At 49.8% G+C, this 23,038-nt stretch overlaps 1 protein-coding gene across 3 annotated transcripts in view; it reads left to right on the forward strand.

Annotated features, from left to right (window-relative positions):
* ARHGEF37 (Rho guanine nucleotide exchange factor 37) overlaps positions 1–18,811 on the forward strand; it is a 50,644-nt gene extending 31,833 nt beyond the window's left edge. For all 3 annotated transcript variants that reach the window (XM_075900219.2, XM_014581080.3, XM_089769529.1), the window contains 9 exons: positions 1,589–1,788; positions 7,115–7,245; positions 7,976–8,080; positions 10,535–10,645; positions 12,358–12,687; positions 13,811–13,939; positions 14,320–14,515; positions 15,576–15,748; positions 16,434–18,811. In XM_075900219.2, the coding sequence (XP_075756334.2) occupies positions 1,589–1,788; positions 7,115–7,245; positions 7,976–8,080; positions 10,535–10,645; positions 12,358–12,687; positions 13,811–13,939; positions 14,320–14,515; positions 15,576–15,748; positions 16,434–16,667 (1,609 nt within the window). In that variant the 3' untranslated portion in view covers positions 16,668–18,811. The remainder of the gene's footprint in view (positions 1–1,588; positions 1,789–7,114; positions 7,246–7,975; positions 8,081–10,534; positions 10,646–12,357; positions 12,688–13,810; positions 13,940–14,319; positions 14,516–15,575; positions 15,749–16,433) is intronic.
* Positions 18,812–23,038: the final 4,227 nt, after the last annotated feature.

A 23,038-nucleotide genomic window follows, 5' to 3' on the forward strand; every position in this document is an offset into this window, starting at 1 on the left:
CAGCCTGCTGCAGCATACACTCTGCTAACCGCAGCTCGTCGCTTGGCTGTCTCTCTTCCCCCAGCCCTCCCTCTCTCTGTCCCCAAGACAAGAATCGGTCCCAGAACCTGTTCCCTAAACAAGCATGGCACCATGGACATCCAGTAGCCTAGGAGGGGGAAGGCTCTGCCTTCCCAAACCACCAGGCATGGCCCCGCCCACACTCCACCCCCAGAATACCTGCTGTAGGCATTCTGGGGGCAGAGTGTTGCTGCCCCCAGCACCAGCTCTCCCTGTGCTCTGGGGCAAGTTCATGCCCACCTGCTTACCTCCCTTCCCTGTGGTTGGGGGGGACGCCTGTGGCACACTGCCCTGCCTCCCCATTGGGGGCCAGGGATGGGAAGGGGTGGAGCTGGAGGTGGGGCTGGGGGCTTGCCTCCCCCAGTCCTACCTTCACCAAGCTCCCAGGCATGGCACTGTTTCTTGAGGCTAGGAAATCCCTCAGTGACTGGCTGTCTCTTTTTGTCACTCCCTGGGTGGTGTTGGCTGAGATGGTCATCACAGTGACTTGGCCTCCGGGGCGGATTTTCGGGAGGGTAGGGGGTACAGCAGCCATGCACATTGGGACATGACTTGCTTTTCATCCTGTTCCCTGGGTATCAGGGAGTGAGGAAAAAGTACTTTCATGCCGTGATTTATTCCTCTGCTCCCTCCCTTCACCAGGCAGGTGTGAGAGGCATGCACAGTATGCAAGTACTTTCCTCTCACTTCCGGATAGGCTGGGAAATGGGATGAAAAGCAAGTCATGTCCCAGTGCCCACGGCTGCTCCCCCCTACCCTTCTGAAATTCCTCCCTTGCTTGGCATGGCTATGAGGGGTGGCAGTTCACAGGTTTGGGAAGGTTGCGATCTGGGCTTCACAGACAGGAAATCCCTGAACACCTGGCTCTGAGCTCCCCAGTGTAGGTGGCCAGGACCTCAGCTGGTATAAATCAGCAAAGCTCCAGCACTAGGGGAGCTACAGAGATGCTGATTTTCAGCAGCTGAGGATCCAGCCGTGAATTTGAAGAGAAAATGGGAACAATGGCACTGCCCATCTGTGATGTGCACGTAGGATCCTGCCCTCTACACTACTGGGCAATTAGGGGTCTGTGTGTGGGGTAGTGGGGGTGTCTGCTACACATCACATGGATGTAGGGGGTGGAGGCGATTAGCCTGGGACCTTATTCTGAAATGGAGCTTCCCTGAAGGTGATTGCCCTCATTTCATCACAGGCATCATCAGATGCCCATTTGCCACCCCAGTCACTCCCTCATGACTGGGCACATCTGAACTTTGAAGTAGGAATAAGAAATCCTCCGGAATAGGTCTTTATTCTGGAGGATCGGGCCAGTCTAGACGCTCTTTTCCGGCTTTTCTACAAGCCGGAAAAAAGCGGCAGACATCTTTATTTAAATCCCGCGGGGGATATTTAAATCCCCCGCAGATTTCCCTATTACGAAGTTTAAAATTAGCATGCCCCTTTCGGAAAAGGGGCCAGTGTAGACGTAGCCCACGAGTTCAGCTGCACTCAAGATTCTCATATTTCTCCCCATTTGCCTCTCATGCAGATCTCACACTGGTGCTTCAGACCTGAGCTTCTTCCTGGTGATGCCAGTGCAGAGGGTCACTAAGTACCCGCTTCTGCTGCAGAAGATCCTGGAGAATACACCGGCCAGTGACAAAGCTTACTTTGCCCTGCAGAGCGCAGCCAGCATGATGCTCGAGATGAACACCAACATCAATGAGTACAAGAGGCGCAAGGAAGTAGGTGAGAAGGAACTGGCAAGTTAGAGGGCTTGTCAGGATTATGGAGGGTCTGTAAAACCTAAGATCAGTCAGAAACATCTCCACTCATTGTTATTCCATTGAAAAGAGTTTTTAGTTTTTGGCTTTAACCTGCCGAGGAACAACAGCCTCTGTCTGTTGTGATTGTAAACTCTTCCAGACTGGGACAGCCTCTAGCAGCATTTAGCATGCTGGGGTCCTGATCTCATTATGGCTTCAAGGTACCAGGTGAATATTATTATACTAGCACTCCCAATAGCAGAACAAACACTGCAGCCTGTGGGGAAGCCTTGAACTGAAAATGACTAAAAGAGAAGGTGAAACTGACCTATCTGTTGTTGGTCTCAGAGCAGTAAAAGTCAAAGTCACCCTACCCAATGGTGCAAAATACAGACAAGCTTGTAACATTCTTTTTTATTTCTTCTTTTCTAAATTATTTGTATTCAACCAAGCAATTCACTTGAATACACTGAATACTATCTAGCAGCATGCAGATGACTTCTGCAGCCAGTCATTAGTGCCAGAGTTCTGTCCTAGCCATATGATTTGCAGGCATGAAACTACAAGCAGTTTTTAAAACAGGCCTGGGCAAAATATAGCCCATGGGATGGCTTTGGCCAGCTCACGGAGTGAGCAGGGAGCCCCAGGCAGGCTCTCCTTCTTGTCCCGCACACTGTGCAGAAACGCAGCTGCAGGGCTCCATTTCTGTTTTAAAACTGGAGGGAGGGGGGAAGTTTTAGGAGTCACCCCGCCCCCAGCACATTCCCACAGGCCAGTTTCTGGCACACCCCAGCCAATGTGAGCTGTTTGTTGGAGTAACACAGTGTTTCCCAAATAGTGCTCTGTGAAAGTAAGGGTTCAGTGAGAACTTGGAACTCCCCCCCCCCCCCCCCCCCCCCCCCCCCCCGTTAAAGAGACAGCTATCTTCTTTTTTCTTTTTTTTTTCCTCTTTTTGCTCGACCAATTTTCCTGATGGGGTTCCTCGAAATTATAAAGGGGTACCTTGGCCAAAAAAAGTTGGGAAACACTGGAATAACAGGCAGCTAAGAAGAACCATCCCCCCTCTCCTCTGCTCAGTTATTCATGAAGCACATAGGCAGGCAGGCTGGCTGGGAAACATTTTAAGCTCTGCAGGGAGGCAGGCAGGCTAGTTTGGCAGCTGGCAAGTAAGCCTCTTGGCCACAGCCTGCCTCTGGCACCCCAGCCCTTTCCTGCCCCAACTCTCTACCCTGCCCCCACTGAACATACCCATACCCCCTGTCCCCCTCTTATACCCATATCTCCTCCCAGATCTGGCACCTCAATCTCCTGCCCCAGATCACAATCCCCTTCTACCCTAGGTCACACCCCAATCCCCTGAACCCCAATCCCCTGCCCTGCTTCATCCCAACTCCCTCCCAGACTCCATTCTCCCTTCTTCACCCCAATCCTTTACCGCAAGCTCCATTCTGTACCCAACCTCCATCCCAGACCCTGCATCTCCTCCATTAATATCATGGAAGAGTGCAACCCTCGACCACTTTCCAAAATCTTGGAGTGGCCCCCTGTCAAAAATTATCCCTCACCCCTCTTTTAAAATGTCAGCCTGTTATGTCTGAATATTCTGAGTGGTTTGAGAAGTCTGTTTCTTTCCACTAATCAGTCTGATAAGAGTAACGTTACATTTCCTGTGATCCTTTCTTTGTGTTTTACTATTGTTGTGTCCTATTATTTCTGGATGGATAAACATTCTCAGAGTAGTTATTAACAGCTCACAATCATGCTGGAAGGGGTTCTGCAGGAGTCTGTTCAATATCTTCATGAATGATTTAGATGATGGCATAGAGAGTACGATTATTAAGTTTGCAGGTGATACCAAGCTGGGTGGGGTTGCTTTGGAGGAGAGAGTCAAAATTCAAAATGATCTGGACAACCTAGAGGAATGGTCTGAGGTAAACAGGATGAAGTTTAATAAGGACAAATGCAAAGTACTCCACTTAGGAAGGAACAATCTGTTTCGCTCAGGGCCAGCCCGAGCCATTTGAGTGCACCAGGTGCCCAGTGTATGCGCGGCCCTGTCCCTGCCCAGCCTGGCACCCCCTACAATGGGGCACCCCAGACGGTAGCCCGGCTGGCCCGTACCTTGGGCTGGCTCTGGTTTCGATCATAGAGAATGGGAAGTAACTGTCTAGGAAGGAGTACTGCAGAAAGGGATCTAGGGGTCATAGTGAACTGCAAGTTAAACATGAGTCAACAGTGTGATGCTGTTGCAAAAAAAGCAAACATGATTCTGGGATGCATTAACAGGAGAGTTGTGAGCAAGACACGAGAAGTCATTTTTCTGCTCTACTCTGCACTGATTAGGCCTCAATTGGAGTATTGTGTCCAGTTCTCAGCACCACATTTCAAGAAAGATGTGGAAAAATTGGAGAAGGTTCAGAGAAGAGCAACACAAATGATGAAAGGTCTAGAAACCATGAGCAGCTATGAGGGAAGACTGAAATAATTGGCTTGTTTAGTTTAGAAAAGAGAAGACTGAGAGGGGACATATAGCAGTTTTCAAGTATCTAAAAGGGTGTTACAAGGAGGAGGGAGAAAACTTATTCTCCTTGGCCTCTGACAGGACAAGCAGCAATAGGCTTAAATTGCAGGAAGGGAGGTTTAGGTTGGACAAAACTTCCTAACGGTCAGGGTGGTTAAACACTGGAATAAATTGCCTAGCGGAGGTTGTGGAATCTCCATTTCTGGAGATATTTAAGAGCAAGTTAGACACCTGCCAGAGATCATCTAGTCAGTGCTTGGTCCTGCTGTGAGGGTAGGGCAGTGGTCTCCAACCTTTTTAACCATAAAATCACTTTTTCAATGTAGTGCAATGTAAGATCTACCTCCAACCCAAACACCCTTGTTCAGCTTCCTTTCTCCCTTCTCTGGGGCCTCACCCTGCTTGCTCTATTGCCCTTCCTCCCTGAATCTACCCTCACTGGGGTAGGGGTGCAGGCTCTAGTCTTGGGCGTGTGGCAAATGCCCTATCCCCTAGGCCAGTGTTTCTCAACCTTTTTTTATAAAGTATCCCTTAAAAAAAAAATTAAGTACCTCCCAGTACCTACAGTTTTCACACAAACAATTTCTTTTTTTACCATTGCAACACATTTGTTTAAACAACTTAATTGTATCTGGGTGGGTGATGGAATAGTTGGGTGTAAAAAGTACAAAAATAATAAAATGCTGTAAAACTTAAAACAAAAACTCAGTTTTCTCCAAATTTCAGTTGTGTTGATGTACTCCCAGGCTTCTCTTCAGTGCCCCTAAGAATGCTTGGATCACTGGTTGAGAGGCACTGCCCTGGGACACTCCAGGGTTCACTGCCCTGCCTTCAGGGGATCCCTTATCCTGCTTTCCTAGTGCAGGAGCCTGGGTCAGCAGTCTAGCTGCTCCCAGAGCAGCCACGACTTGAGCCCACTGCCCTGTGCTTTCCAGGTGAATGCCCTAGGCCACTCCAGAGCTGAGCTCTCCTCATCTCCCTACTTTTGGTGGGTTCTCTATCCTGTGTTGGCTGTCTGGTTGCTCCCAGGATGGGCAGGGCTTGGGCAGAGACCGCAACCCACAATCCTGTTCTCCTTAGGCAAGTGCTGTATCTCCTGGTCCATTCAGGAGCCGAGCTCACCCCACCTTTGGGTGGGAGTTCCCTTTTCCTGTGTCTAGTTGCTCCCAGGATGGGTTGGGGCTGCCTAAGGAGGACTGGTCTTAAACCACCACACTGTATTTTGCAGGCAAATGCTCTATTCCCCCACCTTACCTTACCTTCAGCAGGTCCCTTATCCTGCCTCCCTAATATGGGAGCCAGGTCTATCCCTCAGGCAGCCTGTGTTGGCGGCCCAGCCATTACCTGAGTGGGTGGAGGGGGGCGGGATTGAGCCCACCGGCCTGTGCTCCAGGGGCTAATGCTCATCCTCAAGTTGACTGGAGATCCCACTCCACCTCTCTACCTTCAAGCCACCCCCTCCGCCCACCCTGGGAGTGACCAGGCACAGGATAAGGGACCCACTGAAGGTAGAGTAGGGTAGGGGGGTGGACTAGGGATTAGGGCAGCTGCCTGGGGAGCACAGAGGAGTGGGCTCAAGTCCTGCCTACCCTAGGAGCAATTAGACAGCTGCCCCAGGGATAGAGCAGCAGAGCCAAGGCAGCTCCCAGCCCCCCTCCCCTCCAAAAGCAGCTGGCATGTACAGCAATGGCTCCATGTGCTGCCCCTCAGGCACTGACTCCACTGGCCATGGTTCTTCATTATTGATCAATGGGAGCTGCAGGAGTGGTGTCTGCTGGCAAGGATGGAGAGCCCCTGCTCTGACCTTCTCAGGGGGCTGTGGGGGCATGCCAGCCACCTCTAGGAGCCCAACCAACCCTAGGGGCAATTACTCCAGACATGACCAGTGAGGTGTTTTAGTACTCAAAGAATTAAATTTAAGCATGAGAGAAATTAAAGTTATGAAATGCACAGTCCAGTCAAACACTAAAACTAACCCACTTTGCAAGCAGTAAAAAGAAGTAGCAAGAACCCCCCAAGTACGTGTTGGGTCAGGAGATGAGAGGGAAGGACAGTGCGTGTTTGTGAGACTGACAGAGAGACACACACAGTGTGTGAGTGACAGAGATTTGCATTGCCAGCTCCCTCCATCCCCTTCACTCTGTGGAGACAGAGTATAGGAGTGGGGGGAGGAGGGACACCCTGGCAACAGCCCTCCCCCCCCCCTACACCCTGCACACAAGCAGGAGGCTTCCAAGGGTCAGCTCCAAGGCAGAGGGCAGGAGCAGCTTGACAATGGATGGAGGGGCAACTGAGGTGCCAGCACTTGAGAGCTTCCTAGCCAAACCAGTCAGGATCACCCTGTCAGAGGCTCCAAGATCTACTGGTAGATCCTGATCTCCTGGTTGGTGACCACTGGGGTAGGGGACTGGACTCGATGACCTCTTGAGGTCTCTTCCAGTTCTACAATTCTATGATTCTATCACAGTAGCACCTGTGATACAGGGGGGGATCAGGGCCCTGTTGTGCTAGACACTGCACAAACATTCAGCAAGAGACAGGCCTTGGCCAGAAAGTTAAGAGGCATGGGGGAGGGTAACAGTGTCCAGGGGACAGCTACAGGAAGTAATGGAGTAAACAGGTAGGTGATTTACAGCTTGTCATGATCCCTCCCTCAAAGGAGGGGTCACTGCTCTGCATTTGGGCCCCAAAGAACTGAATGAGATGAGATCCCTGCCAGGGATCCAGGGCTTAGATATTTCTTGATTCCCTCACCTGTTTATCTTCCTCCCCTTCTGTCCTGAGGCAGCTACCAAATACAACAAAGTCGAGCAGCTGACACTGCGGGAGCGCCTTGGACGGCTCAACAAACACTCCATTGCCAAGAAGACCACGCGGCTGAGCCGGTTCTTCATGCACGAAGCTGGCATTGTGCCCAAGGTGAGGCTCCTGCTCACATCCAGCTCCCAGGAAGCAGACAGTATGTGTGTGCTAGTTACACAGGTGGAGGAAAACTCTTAAAGCAAGGGCAGCAAGGCCACTTACTGAAAGCACCTCATTTGTCACATGTGGTGTTTCTGTGGCTTGTAAATGTGACGTGTCAAACTACACGGAGGTTCTAGGATGATCGATGCTGAGATCATGTGCTTCATGACCTCATATAAGATTCTTATGTCCTCATGTGACTCGCCTGAGTTCATTTGTCCCAAATTTAAAAGTTGGCTTAGTGGTCTGAGCTCAGGTATCTGATTCATGCTCTTGGTATGCAAAACCATGGAGCATTGTGGAGGTAGCTTGCTTAACCCTAAAGGCATGGATTGGGGGACTCAAATGAGGGACCCTTGAGGATCTCAAGTAAGGGAAACAAACCCAGTGGAGTGGATCTTTACTGTAGGCTCTGGCTGGTGTGTTTGCCAAAAAACACTAAAAGCCTTTCTGTCCCTTGCCTCTACCCTGCATGATTCTACTACCATTCATGTATATTCTGGGAGACATTCTGAGTCTGATGAAGCCCATGGCAAAACTCCCAGGATTTTTCCCCTCTGTATTCCCTAAGTATTGTCCGAGTCACTCCATTTGGTGCTGCAATCCAGCCCATCCCACTGGTCTGGAGGAGCACTGTCCCTGCTTGGACTAGCTCATGTTATATCCTCTCCCCATTGACTTTCAGACAGAGGATAAAGAGTTTGACTATCTGGAGGAAAAATTTCAGTCCCTGGCATCTTGTGCGGCTGAGCTGAAAGAGAACATAGCCACTTACCTGGACAACTTACAGGTAAAGCCTACTCATCCCATAATGCTTGGGGGTTAGAGATCCTATGAGGTAGTCCAGGCAAGCTCCTGTGGATGGCTGAGCACCTTCCACTCCACCTGAAACCAATGAGAGTTGAGGGTGCTCAGCACCTGGCGGGATTGGGGGCTAGTTTCTGATGGGTGAAATCTACCCCAGTGCAGAGGACTCTCAGGGGTCATGTAAGGTCTGTGGGTTCTAAAGTCCCCACGCTGAACTGAATTGAAATGATGCCTGGGCCTTACTGATTCTCTGCACGGGGGAGAAGTTCACCTTGTGAGGAATAAATAAACAGGATGACACAGCAAGCAACTGCCCTGGCTTTCTTTGCTTCTCAGCCCTCCCACAGGTGCCATCTCTCTGTGGAAGGTGGCCTGGTCCTGGAGGCTGTCCTGGAGGCCTGCCTTCATCTCTAGACAGGGAGTTGCCTGGTAGATTTTGACCAACTGCAGGGAGCTCAGATAAGAGCACCCAGAAAGCTCAGGGGACTGGAAGGAGGGACTCATAAAGAGCAATGAAAAGTGCTAAATGGGCTAAGCTAAAAGAGGAGGAGAAGGGGCTGAGTAGCTCTTCATAAATATGGGAGGGGCTTAAAGAAAGACGGGAATTTGGGGAGGGGGGGGCGTGGAACTAAGGAAACAGAGGCTGAATAGCTGAGATGCCAGTGAGATACTAGTTTTCAGAATGGTCTGCCAGGGAAATGGTGGAAGCCCCATTCCTTGGGACTTTTGAAACTAGCCTGGAAAAAGCCCCAGAGAACAACCCTGTATTGGCAGCAGGGGACTGGCTGGAAGCCCGGAGAGGACTATGCCATCACTCTAGTTTTCACACCATGGCACCAGGAGTCAGGGAATAGTGTTGAGCACCCAGGACAGTATGCTCAGTGGCTTATCTGGGCAGGGCTGTGATCAGATACTCTTTCCTCAGGGACTTAAGGCTGCTGGGAAGCTGTATGTTGCGTGTGCCCCATCCCGGCCCCGGGGAAATCCCCTGGTAAGCCTGAGATGATATGATCCTCTGCATGGAAATGACCTGACTCCTAATGCACCATTTGGCTGCTTAGCAGCTCCTTAATCCCTCATCCAGCTGCACGTGCCAGTCCCTCAGCCACAAGCACAGAGACAAATCACCTTCTAAACAAACCCAGCAAACCCTGCAGTGTTCCCACAGGAGCCTCCACAGGCCTCAAGTGTAGCTCAGCCCTCAGAAACAACAGCCACACTGTGGTTGCGGGGACAAAGATCCCTCCCCGCATCATAGTCACTGCTTCTGGCTCCCACTTTTTCGGTAGTGAAGAGGGCCTGAAAGGAGCTGCACGTGACCTCCTCCGGTGGAGGGTGGGGGAGAGAAGGGCGCACTTGGGATGGAGGAGACGCTAGCCCAGTCTGAGCCTGGCACTCTCGGGTAGTGCTCCATGGAAGCCCTGCTAGGAACAGTACACAGCTCACAGACTGAGGGGATTGGAGAGTATTCCTCTGAAGAGGAAGAGAACCCATCTGGATGGCAGAGCTAAGAGCTCCAGTCACCTCAGCAGCTGCCCTCAGGCAGGGGTCCTTATGGCTGGCGGGCAGGGGATTTTTATCTCTGGGCCAGGCCAAATCCTTACAGGTTGGATTCCCCCCTCAGGATTGAATGCTGCCTTTGAAGGGCAGCCGTGGGAGAGATGCTGTCCGTGAGGGGAGATGTCAAACCAAAGCCTCTAGGAGCTCAGGCTGTCACAGTATTGGACCGGGGACATTTGTGAGCCACCTCTCTCTTCGCATGAGCTCCCCAGTCTCCACCTCCTGGCAGAGAACCTGAGGTTATATGATCTCAGGCTAAGTCCTCTGGACAGCATGAGAGTTCACAGTAGCCACGCCCCCATACTTCCGTGTGCCAGGGAGTACCAAAATGGCCCCAGATACACTGCTGCAGGGGAGAGTGCAACAGCCCTGGAAACTTGACAGCCAGATCTCAGACCAGGAGTGGATTTGGACTTCTGCAGGGTTTCTTGTGATCGCTGGGCTGCAGACACCTGTTTGTTACTGGAGGGGGGCTCTTGCACCTGGTTTGCACCCTGATCTGGGTGTCATTCCTAAGCATTGAACGCACAAATTGGCTTGCTACTAGAGTTGCTTGGAGCACTGGCTTCGTATATAGGGTAACTTCGAGATGCCAGGCTGAGTCCATTGCTTTATTATTGGAGGCAGTTTAGACGCATCAGCCTGAGTGCCTTGGTGTTGAACACTGCAGGATGTGGGACAGCTGCGGTAGTTTTACTCTCAAAGAAAAGCAGACAGGAGGTTGGGTGGAAGAAACGATAAGTACCTGGAGTTTACAACTGGCTTGAACAGGGTAGGTTGCATTCTGAACTTGCCTTCAGGGAAGGCTGACACAGCCAAGTTTGAACACAGATGGACAGTTCAAAGGTTCTCTGTCCCTTTTTCTCCTGTCTCCCAGGTCTTCCTCCTTTCCAAACCACATGAGTGTGAGCTAGAAATGGAAGAGGGCGCTGCCCAGCAGTATCGCCGCCTGGCAGGAATGCTCCATCGCACCATCTTCCCAGAGTTTGTGAGTGCCGTGTCACATCTGTGTGGGCAGGGAGCTTAAGTGATGCCCCTGCGGGTTCCACCCAGAGCTGTTCTCCTTAGCCTACAGCTAGAAGTGAGGGCAGGGCTGCATCTGAGGAGAGGCCCATAGGAAAGGCAATTACAAAGGCTTTTGGACTTGCCTGCTGTCAAGGCTGTTCCCCGTGCTTTGGCACTTCGAGTGCGGGAGGTGGGGGCCCTCAAGAGACATTACATACCTTACCTCTATAGGCTTCTGCTTAAAAAAACTCCCAAAGGTTAGATATTCCCTGGCCTTGGGAAATAGGCTGCCACCATCAAGTGTAAACATCCCCTTCTTAGACCCAGGAAGAAGCACTTGAACTTTTTCCAGAGAGGTACCCCAAGCTCTTTTACCACAAGAGAGCTTGAAGAAAAAAAAAGAGAAAACAAACTGCAATCTCTGATAGCTGACCTCTCAGTCTTAGGCATGCACATACAGACCTCCTGCTACCTTCCAGGATATGAGAATCAAATCATTGCCTTAAAAAAAGGTGATTTTATTTAATAATAAATAAAAAAAGCTTTACATGATAAAGCATACTTGGTTTCTAGGTATTACAGAGCAACTAAGAAAAGAACAGATTAAAACACAGAAAAAATGGTATCTCTGGGTGCATCTTAGATACAGTGAATGGGGGGCACATGGACTTAGCACAGAGAAGTTTAATCAAACAACAAAACAAAGAAAGTAACCTGATCGTGACTAATATACATTTTTCCCCCCATCTACTCACGATCTGTGCTTCAAGGTCCAATCTATTTCCATGCCCAGTATTCCTTGTAGGCATGGTAGTTCTGCCTGGTTCAATTCATTTTGCCAGCTCCTAGCTTAAAAACTCTTACAAAGAAAACAGCAGGCAGGTATATCTTTTTAATTCAAATTTCAACACCCTCAGCCATTGGCTCTCCAGGCTCTCTGCCAGCACCCGCTAGCTACTTGAGTTTAATCCTTTCGTCACCAAATGCTGGACAGCACTCCTCCTATCCATCACACCTGCTGGTGAACATTTTTCCACAGGGAACGTGTGCCTCAGCTCCAGCCCTCCCACCACTTCTGAAGGATCCCTGGCCCCCTAATCAAAATTTAGGCTTATCACTACAAATGTTCCCCAACCTCACTATCACCATGCCTATGTCATTCCATGATGCCTACTTATTGCCAGGGACTCAACACCCTCTGAAGCCTGCTCTTCCTACATTCTGTCCCACACTGATCACTGCTGCAGTTTCAGTGGCTCAGAATTAGCTGGGTGGGTTGGTGGTTCTTAGTGTTCTAATAAACCCTTGGGGAAGGATACCTGTTGTTGTATCTGGCTATGGGTGGAAAGGTGCCTGAGAAGATACAAATCATGTGTGGAATCTGGTAACTAGTGAGAGCTGCCTGGGGTCTGTTTGCAAAAGGCCTCCTTGTTGAGCCTAATGGAAGCTCCTCTTATATCAGATGAGTAGGAGCCAGAAGTTTCTCTCTGCAGACCTAAGAATTCCTTTCTCTCATGGCCACCAGCCATGCAGGAGAGCTGGGCACCAACATACCATTTATGACAGGACTGGAGAGCATGAATTGCAAGGGTCCCCCATGCTATTCCTGATGTTTAGGCTGGGGTGCTGCTATGTGCCTGGCAGATTTGGGGACAACAGGATTTCACAGGGGTGCCTCTGGATTCTCTCCAACAGAGGAGACGGTTGGACCAGTTGGTCTACCAGCCGCTCTGCAGCCTGTCAGAGACTCTGAAGGGGCCACAACAGCTGATCAGGAAGCGCCTGGACAAGCTGCTGGACTATGAGGAGATCGAGGAGAAGAAGAGTGAGACAGGCAACATGACATATGATGAGGAGGCCACCATGAACACCTACCTCGCCATCAACGCTCTATTGCTGTCCGAGCTCCCCACATTCAACCACGTGGCCGTGCAGTGGCTGAAGCAGATACTGTACTCACTTGTGGCCCTTCAGAGGGACTTGGCCAAGCAGATGCTCCAAGAGGCAGAAATAGAGCTGGCCCAGGTAATATACTGAGCTAGCACATGCATTAGGGGCTCTTGTATGTAGCCTCAGTAGATAAGCTACACCACTGATCCCCATAGATGGGGCGGCAGGGGGCAGCCGAAGAGGTTTATCCTAAGTAGCAGGGTCTTTCCTCCTGCCCTGACTCTAGAGGCAGCTACACTGAGCTCCCCCTTGAGGTCACACATTTATTTGCATGTGTCCATTTCCCTTTTGTGGGTGGGCTGGAGTTGCTTCTTCTAGACTGCTAGGGATGGCCCTGTCCCATATGAGGGAGTTCCACATGGCCCACTGATGGTTATGATTGTGGTACTGCCAAGGGTCCTAGTTATAGACCTGCCTCTCTTGCTAGATGCTATACAAATGCAGAACAAGAACAGCTCCTGTCCTGTGGAGATGATCTGATCAAACCAGAATTTTCCTCATCTCCTTGGAGCCTTCCCCTAAGACCCTAGGGCATCACTGGCCATTGCATGCATGGCAAGGGGCTGTAGTTCAAAGTCAGACAGGAGCAGCTTTTGTTGAGGAGGGGGCTCAGGCTTCTTTAAGGCTACGTCTACACTGGCATGAATTTCCGGAAATGCTTTTAACGGAAAAGTTTTCCGTTAAAAGCATTTTCAGAAAAGAGCGTCTAGATTGGCAGGATGCTTTTCCGCAAAAGCACTTTTTGCGGAAAAGCATCCGTGCCAATCTAGATGCGCTTTTCCACAGAAAAGCCCCGATCGCCATTTTCGCCATCGGGGCTTTTTTGCGGAAAAGAAATCTCTGCTGCCTACACTGGCCCTTTTGCGCAAAAGTCTTTCAGAAAAAGACTTTTGCCCGAACGGGAGAAGCAAAGTATTTCCGCAAAAAGCACTGATTTCTTACAGTAGGAAGTCAGTGCTTTTGCGGAAATTCAAGCGGCCAGTGTAGACAGCTGGCAAGTTTTTCCAGAAAAGTGGCTGATTTTCCAGAAAAACTGGCCAGTCTAGACACAACCTACATGTAGAAACTCCTGTTCTCTCATGGTTTCTGATTCCCTTTACTTATACTCCCCCTCTTCCTTATAGCCTTCCCATGGATGTTTCTCTGCACAGCCCTTCTCCCTCAGCACTATCTCTAATCCCAGGGTCTCTTTCCACAGCTGCCACATAGCCACATCCCCATGCCCACTTTCTGGAAGATGGTCAAGGACACTTTAAGCCAATCTACTGCTCAGCTTAACTCCTTCTGCCAGAAATTTGAGAAGGTCACGCCGAGTCCTATGATACAGGTAGGAGCCAGACACATTCTCCCATTAGAGATATTGAGGTAAGTTCTCAGGGTCACAAATGCAGGAGAACACCTCACTGGAAAGTAAGTAAGTGAGGTTGGGGATAGCTAACTGCAATGCAGAGGGCTTTGACTCCTTGACAATGGATGGCTGGTAATTGTGGAGATCCAGGGAATTCTCCACATCAGACTACAGCCCTGGAGACCCAGCTTCATACCCAAAAGCAGATCAGATGTTTAACTGCAACTGACAGGAGCTCCTCACCCTGCTGCCACTCATCACATAACCCCTAATAATCAAGAAAGAAAACACACTCGGGGCAAGATCTCACAGTGGGAAACATTTTCTGACTCGATTTTTCCCTGTCTTACTCCCATTAGCCTCTTAGCCCTGCTGAGGAGCGCAGGGTCCTTTCACTTGTCAGCAAACATGGCCCAGAAAAGCTCTACCAGGTGACAAGCAACATCAGTGGCAGCAAAGATCTGGACCTGACCCTACAGAGGGGACAGATTGTGGCTCTCCTGCATGGTGTGGACACCAAGGGCAACACTAACCGATGGCTAGTGGATGCTGGAGGTACTTGTGCGGACTATAGGAACTTCCTCTTTTCCCATGACACCCAGGGTGCATCTACACTGCACCCATAGGATGAAATAAGATATGCAATTTGAGCTATGCAAATTGCGTATCTTATTTCAATCTAATTTTGAAATACCTTATTTTGAAATAAAGCGCTACTCTGAAACATCCCTTAACCATCATGGAGTGAGGGTTACAGGGACGTCAGAATAGCGAGCCTGTTATTTCAAAATAGGCTGGTTCAAAAGCTGTGGAATAGCTATTTCGGGATACCTCTGGTATCCCAAAATAGCACCACAGTCTAGACGTACCCCAAGGGTCCCTCATGCTGGTATGAAAAACAGGAGGGAGAACTATGGTCTGAGAAAGTAAAGTGCTGTGTGCTGGTGAACTGTCCCAAGGGAGGCTTCCATCTGGGAATTTCTGGGGAAGCAGAGACTGCTTGGAGTATGGGCTGCATGTCTTTTCTGTCTGGAGCAACCTTACGGAGATCCATGGTCCTTTGGGAAGCCTGACCTGTATCACACTCTAGTCCTGTAGCTCTGGACTGTGTGCTTGCATGGGAATATATCAGAGCTTTGCTGGTGGAACTCACGGGGCACAGCTTGATGTACTGAGAAAGCAGACGGTTGTGATTCTGTTCCAAGTGTGTATTTGGTGATTAGCCTGAAGCAGAACCTTTTATCTCACCCAGCCTGTACTTCCTGGGTTTGGATGAAACAAGAGCTAGATGTGACCCACCACTGGCTTTGCCAAACCCATTGTTGCTCAATTCTAATATGCCTGCAGTCAAAGGGCATAATGCTCAGGGTTTGCCCAATTTGTGATGTTCCATGACTTGGTCCCCTGCACTCAGCAATATCTCAGGATCCCTTTGTGATGCTTCATGGTGGGGTCAAGCAGTCAAATAGCAGAGAGGTTCACTGGCAGAGCTGAGCAGCCTTGCACTAGTCACCATCCCTTCCTTCTTTCCTATGCTCAAATCCATCCACCAAAGGGCATGCTATTGGCAGCAGGGAACTGGTGCCAGCCTGACCGAGTCTGTGTGTCCTGCCAGGTCACCGAGGGTACGTCCAGGCTGGGAAACTCCAACCATATCACTTGGTCCAAAGTCAAAAGCCCAGGATGCAGATGCTGGTGCCAGACACTGGGGCTGAGAGAAGACGGCATTCTTACACCTTACCCGAAGGGCCCAGTCCACAGGTCTTCATCGCCCCTCCAGCTTTCCAGGTGAGTGCGGAGACATCTGCAGGCACCGACCTCTGTGCATATAGCTGTCTGGACACATACTGCACAAGACTGGAGGAAGCACATACAGCCACACTCACAACACACACACGTGTCTACAGGACTTACTTGGTTATGTATGTGCGTAACCACATCCAAGGAAGCTGGGAATGAACAGGGCAGACTGGATCCAGAGCCCATTTAGTTTGGCATTCCCTATCCCAGAAAAAGGAACTCCTCCTATGTGTAACTGACCGTTGTACAAAGCTGGAGCTAGAGGAAAAGACCTTCCTGACCTCTGCAATGATCAGATGAGATTTGATTAACCCTGGGCACAAACAACTATAAATGTCCTTTGGTTTGTAATGTTATTTTTACCTTTTGTAGACCTGGCTGCAACACTGATCTGTGTCTGTCTCATCACTCAGAGTGTGGCCCATCACTCAGGGCATTCATGGCTTAAATGACAGTAACTCACTCCTTGAATTGAGAAGCAAACAGGTAGCCAGAGCTTCTGAAATTCCACACCCTTGTCCCTCTGTGTACAGTGTACACTTCTCTGAATTGATATGGCCTAAATGAGTGGGATTCTTGCATTCATCACTTTAGCCCTCATGTCCTGCTTCCCTTTGGATCTTTTCTCCAGTGAGGGTTTTCTGTACCTATCTGATCTCCTTGCTTTTTCCAGGTGGTTGCAGGTTATGCGTTCACAGCCAGGAGCCCCCAGGAGGTCAGTCTTCAGGCAGGGCAGCCCGTGACAGTGCTGGAACCTCATGATAAGAAGGGAAGCAAGGAATGGAGCCTGGTGGAAGTAAACGGACAGCGGGGCTACGTACCTTCCAGTTACCTGATGATGGTCCCCACCCAGGAGTCAGGGAGTTGGAGCTTGCCTGCTTGGTCTCTACCAACTCAGCAAACCTAGTGGCAGAATCAATTTTTAGGAATGAGCAGTCCACTCTCCCACCCACCCCGTCTCCTCAAAGAGGCTTGGCATGCAATGCGTAAGGCTGGAGAATGAGCTGGCAAGGAAATGAAGAGGTCACACAGGGCTGAGAATAGAAAATACAAAAGCTACGGTCACAGAATTTTGCACAGGGAACTTTGCATGCAGATGAGTGTGTGTGTGCATGTGTGTGTTAGTCTGAGGGTGCCTCTTGTGTTATGCAGGAGGGTATGAGAGTGTGGGGCTGTGTTTGTGTTTGTGCCATCAGAGCGATTAGCTATGACTTTGAAAAGTCATGGAAGACAGAAGAGATTCAAGAGGACTGGAAAAGGACAAATATAGTGACCATCTATAAAATTGGAAATAAGGATAACCTGGGGAATTACAGACCAGTCAGTTTAACTTCAGTACTCAAAGATAATGAAGCACACAATTAAGCAATCAATTTGCAAACACTTAGAAGCTGATAAATAAGTCAGCATGGATTTGTCAAGAACAAATTGCATGAAAGCAACCTAAGAATTTTCTTTGATGGGGTAACAAGCCTTGTGGAGGGGGGGAAGCTATAGCTGTGGTATACCTTGACTTTAGTAAGGCTTTTCCTACTGTCTCGTATAACCTCACCAATAAATAGGGAAATTCAACTGAGATGGAACTACTAGAAGGTGAATGCATAACTGTTGGAAAACTACTCCTAGAGAGTAGTTATCAATACTTCATAGTCATGCTGGAAGGGCATATCACATTGAGCCTCACAGAGATTAGTTCTGGGTCTGGTTCTGTTCAATAACTTCATCAGTGATTTAGATAATGGTATAGAGAGTACACTTACAAAATTTGCAGATGATACTGAGCTGGGAGGGCCTGCAAGCACTTTAGAGGATAGGGTCATAATTCAAAATGGTCTGGACAAACGAGAAATGTTTGAGGGAAATAGGATGAAATTCAATAAGGACAAATGCAAAGTGCTTCACTTAGGAAGGCGCAATCAAATGGATACATATATAAAATGGGAAATGACAGCTTAGAAAGGAGTAGTGCGGAAAGGGATCTGGGGATCATAGTGGATCACAAGCTAAATCTGAATGAACAATGTAATGTTGCGCAAAAAAAAAAAAGTAAACCTCATTCTAGGATATATTAACAAGGAGTGTTATAAGCAGAACATGAGAAATCATTCTTCTCCTCTACTTAGCACTGATTTAGTACTTCACTGGAAAGATCAGGAAAGATGTGGACAAATTGAAGAAAGTCCAGAGAAGAGCAACCAAAGTGATTGTAGGTCTAGAAAGCATAACCCCTGAGGGTAGATTTGAAAAAAAAATTGTTTAGGTGAGAAAAGAAGACCGAGGAGGAGTGACATACGTTTTTAAATACATAAAAAGTTGTTTTAAAGGTTACCAAGAACAATTTTCTCCTTGAGGATAGGACAAGAAGCAATGGGTTTGAACTTCAGCAAGGTCAGCTTAGATTTGGGCATTAGGAAAATCTTTGTCAGGGTAGTTAAGCACTGGAATAAATTGTCTAGGGAGATTGTGGAATCTCTATCATTCAAGATTTTTAAGAACAGCTTTGACAAAACCTGTCAGGCATAATATAGAATAATTCTTAGTCCTACCATGAGTGCAGGAGATTGGACAAAAAGAATTCTCAAGGTCCCTTTCAATCTTACGATTCTATAATTATTTGCTTTATTAGAAGACAGGCAGGGTTGTGGGTGCATGTCTTGTCCCTTTGCTGTGATTTGCTGAAACTAATAACATTGAGAAGAGTGTTGGGTTGAATGGAGAAAAAACCCAGTCAGCATCTAGATCAGGCACCCCAGGCAAATGGAGACCTCCAGCCTGAATTGGACAGCTGTTTGGTGGCCTCTTTGAAATGCAGCTGGGACATGAGAGCGTGACTAGCAAACACATGTCTACAACCTGAAAGCACCATCGCAACTGGAACAAGCTGAGAGAGCAAAGATCAAATGAGCCCTGGAGATTCAACTCTTCTCTGGCCCATAGATGGACTGTGCTGGGGGAAGTCTGCTCAGCTATTGCCCATTCATTTTCCAGGGCTCGAAGCCCAGCACCTTAGACTTGCACTACATTCACTTTAAATAAAAGCTCATGGCGGCAGCTGGTATGTTTAAAAGATCATTCAAATGAGTAGTGTTGCCCAATGCATACAACACTGTGGGACTCAGGAGATCTATTTTGCCTATGGCACTGGCCTGCTGGGTGACCTTGGGCAAGTTACTTCCCCTCCATGTGGCTCAGCTTCCTCGTCTGTAAAATGATCTCCTTCGTGGTGGAGCTAGCAATGGCACTACTAATAATACTCAGTGTTGAATAATATTCTGATGTGTCATCCGTATATAAAGCTACACACATAACAAACTTGCTTGATCCATGGGGATAAGCTACCAAATGCCTCATTCAGTGGCACGTGGGGGGAAATACCGCTGAGCTGCTAAATGATAGTAACTGTGGCTGAAGGGGAACGGTCATGGTTTGGACTTCAGCGGTGGGTAGGGCAGGCACGGGGCACTGCTAACATGGCACAGGCGTCCCCTCCACATCGCCACAACAGGACTCAGCTGCTTGGGGTTCTGGCCAGAGAGCAGCATGGCTGGTGGGTGTTTCTTTCAGATTGTTTGTATATTATCAACACAAGGCGGGAGCACTGCAAGCATGCCCTGGTTAGGAAGGGCAGTGAGGCTGTTGCTCTCTGGGGCTGACGACACGAATCCTTTAATGCTCTGTCACTGCGTATTCATAGCTTGGCCACTAGATGGCTCAGCTGTGCCACGCTGCTGCTGAATTCCAGCACTCTGCCTCAGCACATTTGACAGCCAGTGGGGACAGGCCACAGTTTGCAGAGGAGGCTCTGCCATGCTAGGCCACGCCGTGTCCCACGCCTCAGTGGCTTGGGGCTCCTCTGCAATGCCACGTGTTCAGCTGAGGCAGCTCTGGTTGGTGCTTATGGAAGACACATTAAGGGGTCCTAAGGAGCTGCAGGGATGCAGTTTCCAAGCAGAACTCCAGTGTGGTGCTGCTGCTGCAGGACACAGCCCCTTGCACTATGAAGCAGAGGGCCCGACAGACCCCAGGGTGGGGTGGGGGGACCGATCTTAGATCGGAATTGTGGTCCTTTCCATTATTGTTCAAGCACTGAGACTTTCTTGGTGAGCCCCAGCCAAGTCCCACTGAGGTGGTTACATGCACCCCCCCGTCTGTTCTACTGAGTACAGGTTCTTGGGTCTTCACTCCATGTGCCAACCTGTTGTGTAGAATTCCTGGGCTCTGTAAAGAGCTGCCAGACCTTACTACACAGGCGGCTGAATGGATCTGTGTGCCTCCTCTAGGAGATGTGACTACCTCCATCATGTGTGGGGCTCACACCCAGCGCTGGCAGAAGCTGGCGGTGCCCAGTGGGAAAGGAGTGCTTTGTGTCACTTGACAGTGGCCTGCTCCAGCTAATAAGCAAAGGGCCCAAGTCTCCAAGCATCCCTGTTCTTCACCCTTGGATGGGAATAACTATTTAGAAACAACACAGCTGCCTACAGCAGCAACATTTCCAGCCCAAAGAACTGGTCAGGGAAGAGAGAGAGAGAGAGAGATTGTGAGGAACAGTGGTCACCAGAGAGAGCTGCTGAAGGATGGGTGCCAGCTGGTGGGCTCTGCAGAGAAAGCTGTGGTCTGAGCCCAGGCCTGGCAACCAGGGCCTACAGCGTTCTAAGCCTGACGCTCATGCTCCTCCCTCAGCAGCCTCGTGCCGTCCCTTCTCGGTAACCTCTCTGTACCTTGCAAGGGAGGCTGAGGAGTAACTGCTGAATATTTGTACCATGCTGCGTAGGTGCAAAGGGTTATGCTGCACCATGCTTGCTTACAAGTATCCCAGGCACACTGCCCTACACAGCATGATGGGCATGGCATTGGGAAGCAAAGCTGCACAATACAGTGGAGAGATGAACCAGCCTTGGGGGAGGGGAGGAGATGGGCTGAGGGGTGCTATTGAAGCGAGGCTCCAGGCACTCAGAACATGCTGTTTCTATTAAAAATGCTGGGCTGGAAAAATCGATCCCAAGTTATATATTATAAATGCTGAAAGCCTCCGCTTTCATCCTGTTGTGCATGAAAATAGGCCGAGGTCGTCATCTCAAGCCCCTGCAAAGCAAGTAAAATGTGCAGCCCATGCAAACGTCTCTCCTCTTGCCACCAGCCAGCCTGATGCTCGGGGTCCCTACACAAGGAGGAGGAAGGCAGAGGTCTTCTCTGGGTGAGGCTGCAGCCTGCAGACATGGCTGGGCTGCCTGTAGTGCAAGCATGTGTTTTGTGCAGTGGTTTATGAACATGGGCAGCCAGTGTTCACCAGCTGTGGGTGTGCACCCTACACATATGTTCCTAGTACTTCGGGTCTTTGAGAGACTGGCTGCAGGGCAAATAGCAGAGAATGCCCATGCACAGGCCAGCTGGGAGACAGCTCTAGGAAGACATTCCTGGTGCCTGACAGCTAACTCAGAGGTGCACGCTGACAAAGGTATGCACAAGATCCAGTTCAGGCCACTGAAAAGCCAGCATGAGGCCAGAAGATCAGACATATCCAGATACCTCGGCTCAGGATGGTGCTGGAAAGGAAATATGTGGTTCAGTCCCTCCTGTCAATTTGTTGTTAGCATCTGTCCCTGATACATACCCACACGTCATATTCACAGGGCTTACAGTAAAGTGGTTTCAATCATACTTGTGATGTATACCTTTATTTGAACTGATAAAGGGAAGCCCCTCTATCTGTGTTCAGGTTGGGCGGGTGGCTGGGTAGCAGTGTGCATGGCTTTGTGCACTTCTGTGATGAGTACTTGTGCAGCTCTAAGGTATGAGATCCCAGTCGACAGTAGGTTGCCACAGTGTGCTCCTCTGCAGCAAAGGACATGTCTGTTACCTGTCTCCAATGATCACCGCTGGCTGACTCAGTGACATGGCTGATGGGCATGACATGCACTAGGCAACTGCTCTGGAGCCTGGAGACCTCTGTGATCCCAGGAACAGGTATAGCTTGGACTGCAACAGGGCTAGCTTCCCTCCCTCCGGCCTCTGTTAATGTGTGCAGAAGGTTGGGGTGCGGCTCGTTGGCCATGGCTTCATCAGTCCTCAGTGCTCTGCAGACTCTGCCAGCAGAGGCCAATCAGTGCCAGTGGTAAAGATGCTGGAGCCAGGGGATTGGAGGATCAGTGGCTCAGCAGTGTGCACTGACTGCTCCTGGGAGACCTGGGTGGATTTTCTAACAGATTCCCTTGAGGCTATGTCTGCATGACAGTGCCCATGCTGGGATCGCTACGCTGGCCTAGCCCTCTCGTGTAAGCCCAGCGCATGCTGGCATGGGAACAACACCCTGAATGCGGACAGACACCCTCTTCTGCGAGCATGGCTGCAGCTACACTAGCTGCCACGTGTGTGCGTTTTTCAACCCCTTGGCTGACACAGCAATGCCAGTATATACTGTAAGTGGAGCCTGCACTTAGGCCGACTGCTCTCTCTGTTAACTGACAGGGAACACAGGAATGACTGCCCAGCGGGCAATGATTTGATATGCCCTGTCTCGTGTGGCATCATAAGAACATAAGAACGGCCATACTGGGTCAGACCAAAGGTCCTTCTAGCCCAGTATCCTGTCTGCCGACAGTGGCCAACACCAGATGCCCTAGGGGGAGGGAAAACAACAGGGAATCCTCATGTGATCCTTCCCCTGTCGTCCATTTGCAGACAAACAAAGGCTAGGGACACCATTCCTACCCATCCTGGCTATTAGCCATTGATGGACCTGGGTCCGACCACAGCTTGCCGGCCACAAGCTCTCCTGGCATCTCATTTTGGAGAGCTCGCGTCCTTCTCTTCCTGCCCTGGCTGCCTGGTATCACTGCTGCCCACTGCTCAGGCACAGCAGTTGCCTTTCATACCAGAGCAGGCTACTTGGGTGGGGGAGGTACTCTCGGGGTAGGTGCTGTATTTACAGAGATGGTGAGTAGATCCCTTAGGTGTGGTGGGAAGGGAGGAATCTAGTCTGCAGTGAGAGTCCATTTAACATCTGTATACACAACTGGAGTCATCATCCTCTCAGCAGGAACATAATGGTGTTTGGGTTTCATCCACCTTTGTCAACAGTGTTCCTTTCATCTGCAGTCTCATGGATGGGAGTGGGTCAGGGAGAGGCAGGAATAGGGCTGTGGGGAAGAGTTTGCCTTTATTTGCTGGGGGGCAGGGGAAGTGGCTTTCTCTATCCCTCCTGGAGGTTTCATTAGCACTTTAAAGGTCCAGGTAAGCGCTTTCCCCCAGCACTCAGCCCTGCTGCCCCTCCTGGCAGTG

The sequence above is a fragment of the Pelodiscus sinensis genome, chromosome 16 (genome assembly GCF_052426305.1).
Source record: "Pelodiscus sinensis isolate ZL-2025 chromosome 16, ASM5242630v1, whole genome shotgun sequence".
In the NCBI taxonomy this organism is placed as follows: Eukaryota; Metazoa; Chordata; order Testudines; family Trionychidae; genus Pelodiscus; species Pelodiscus sinensis.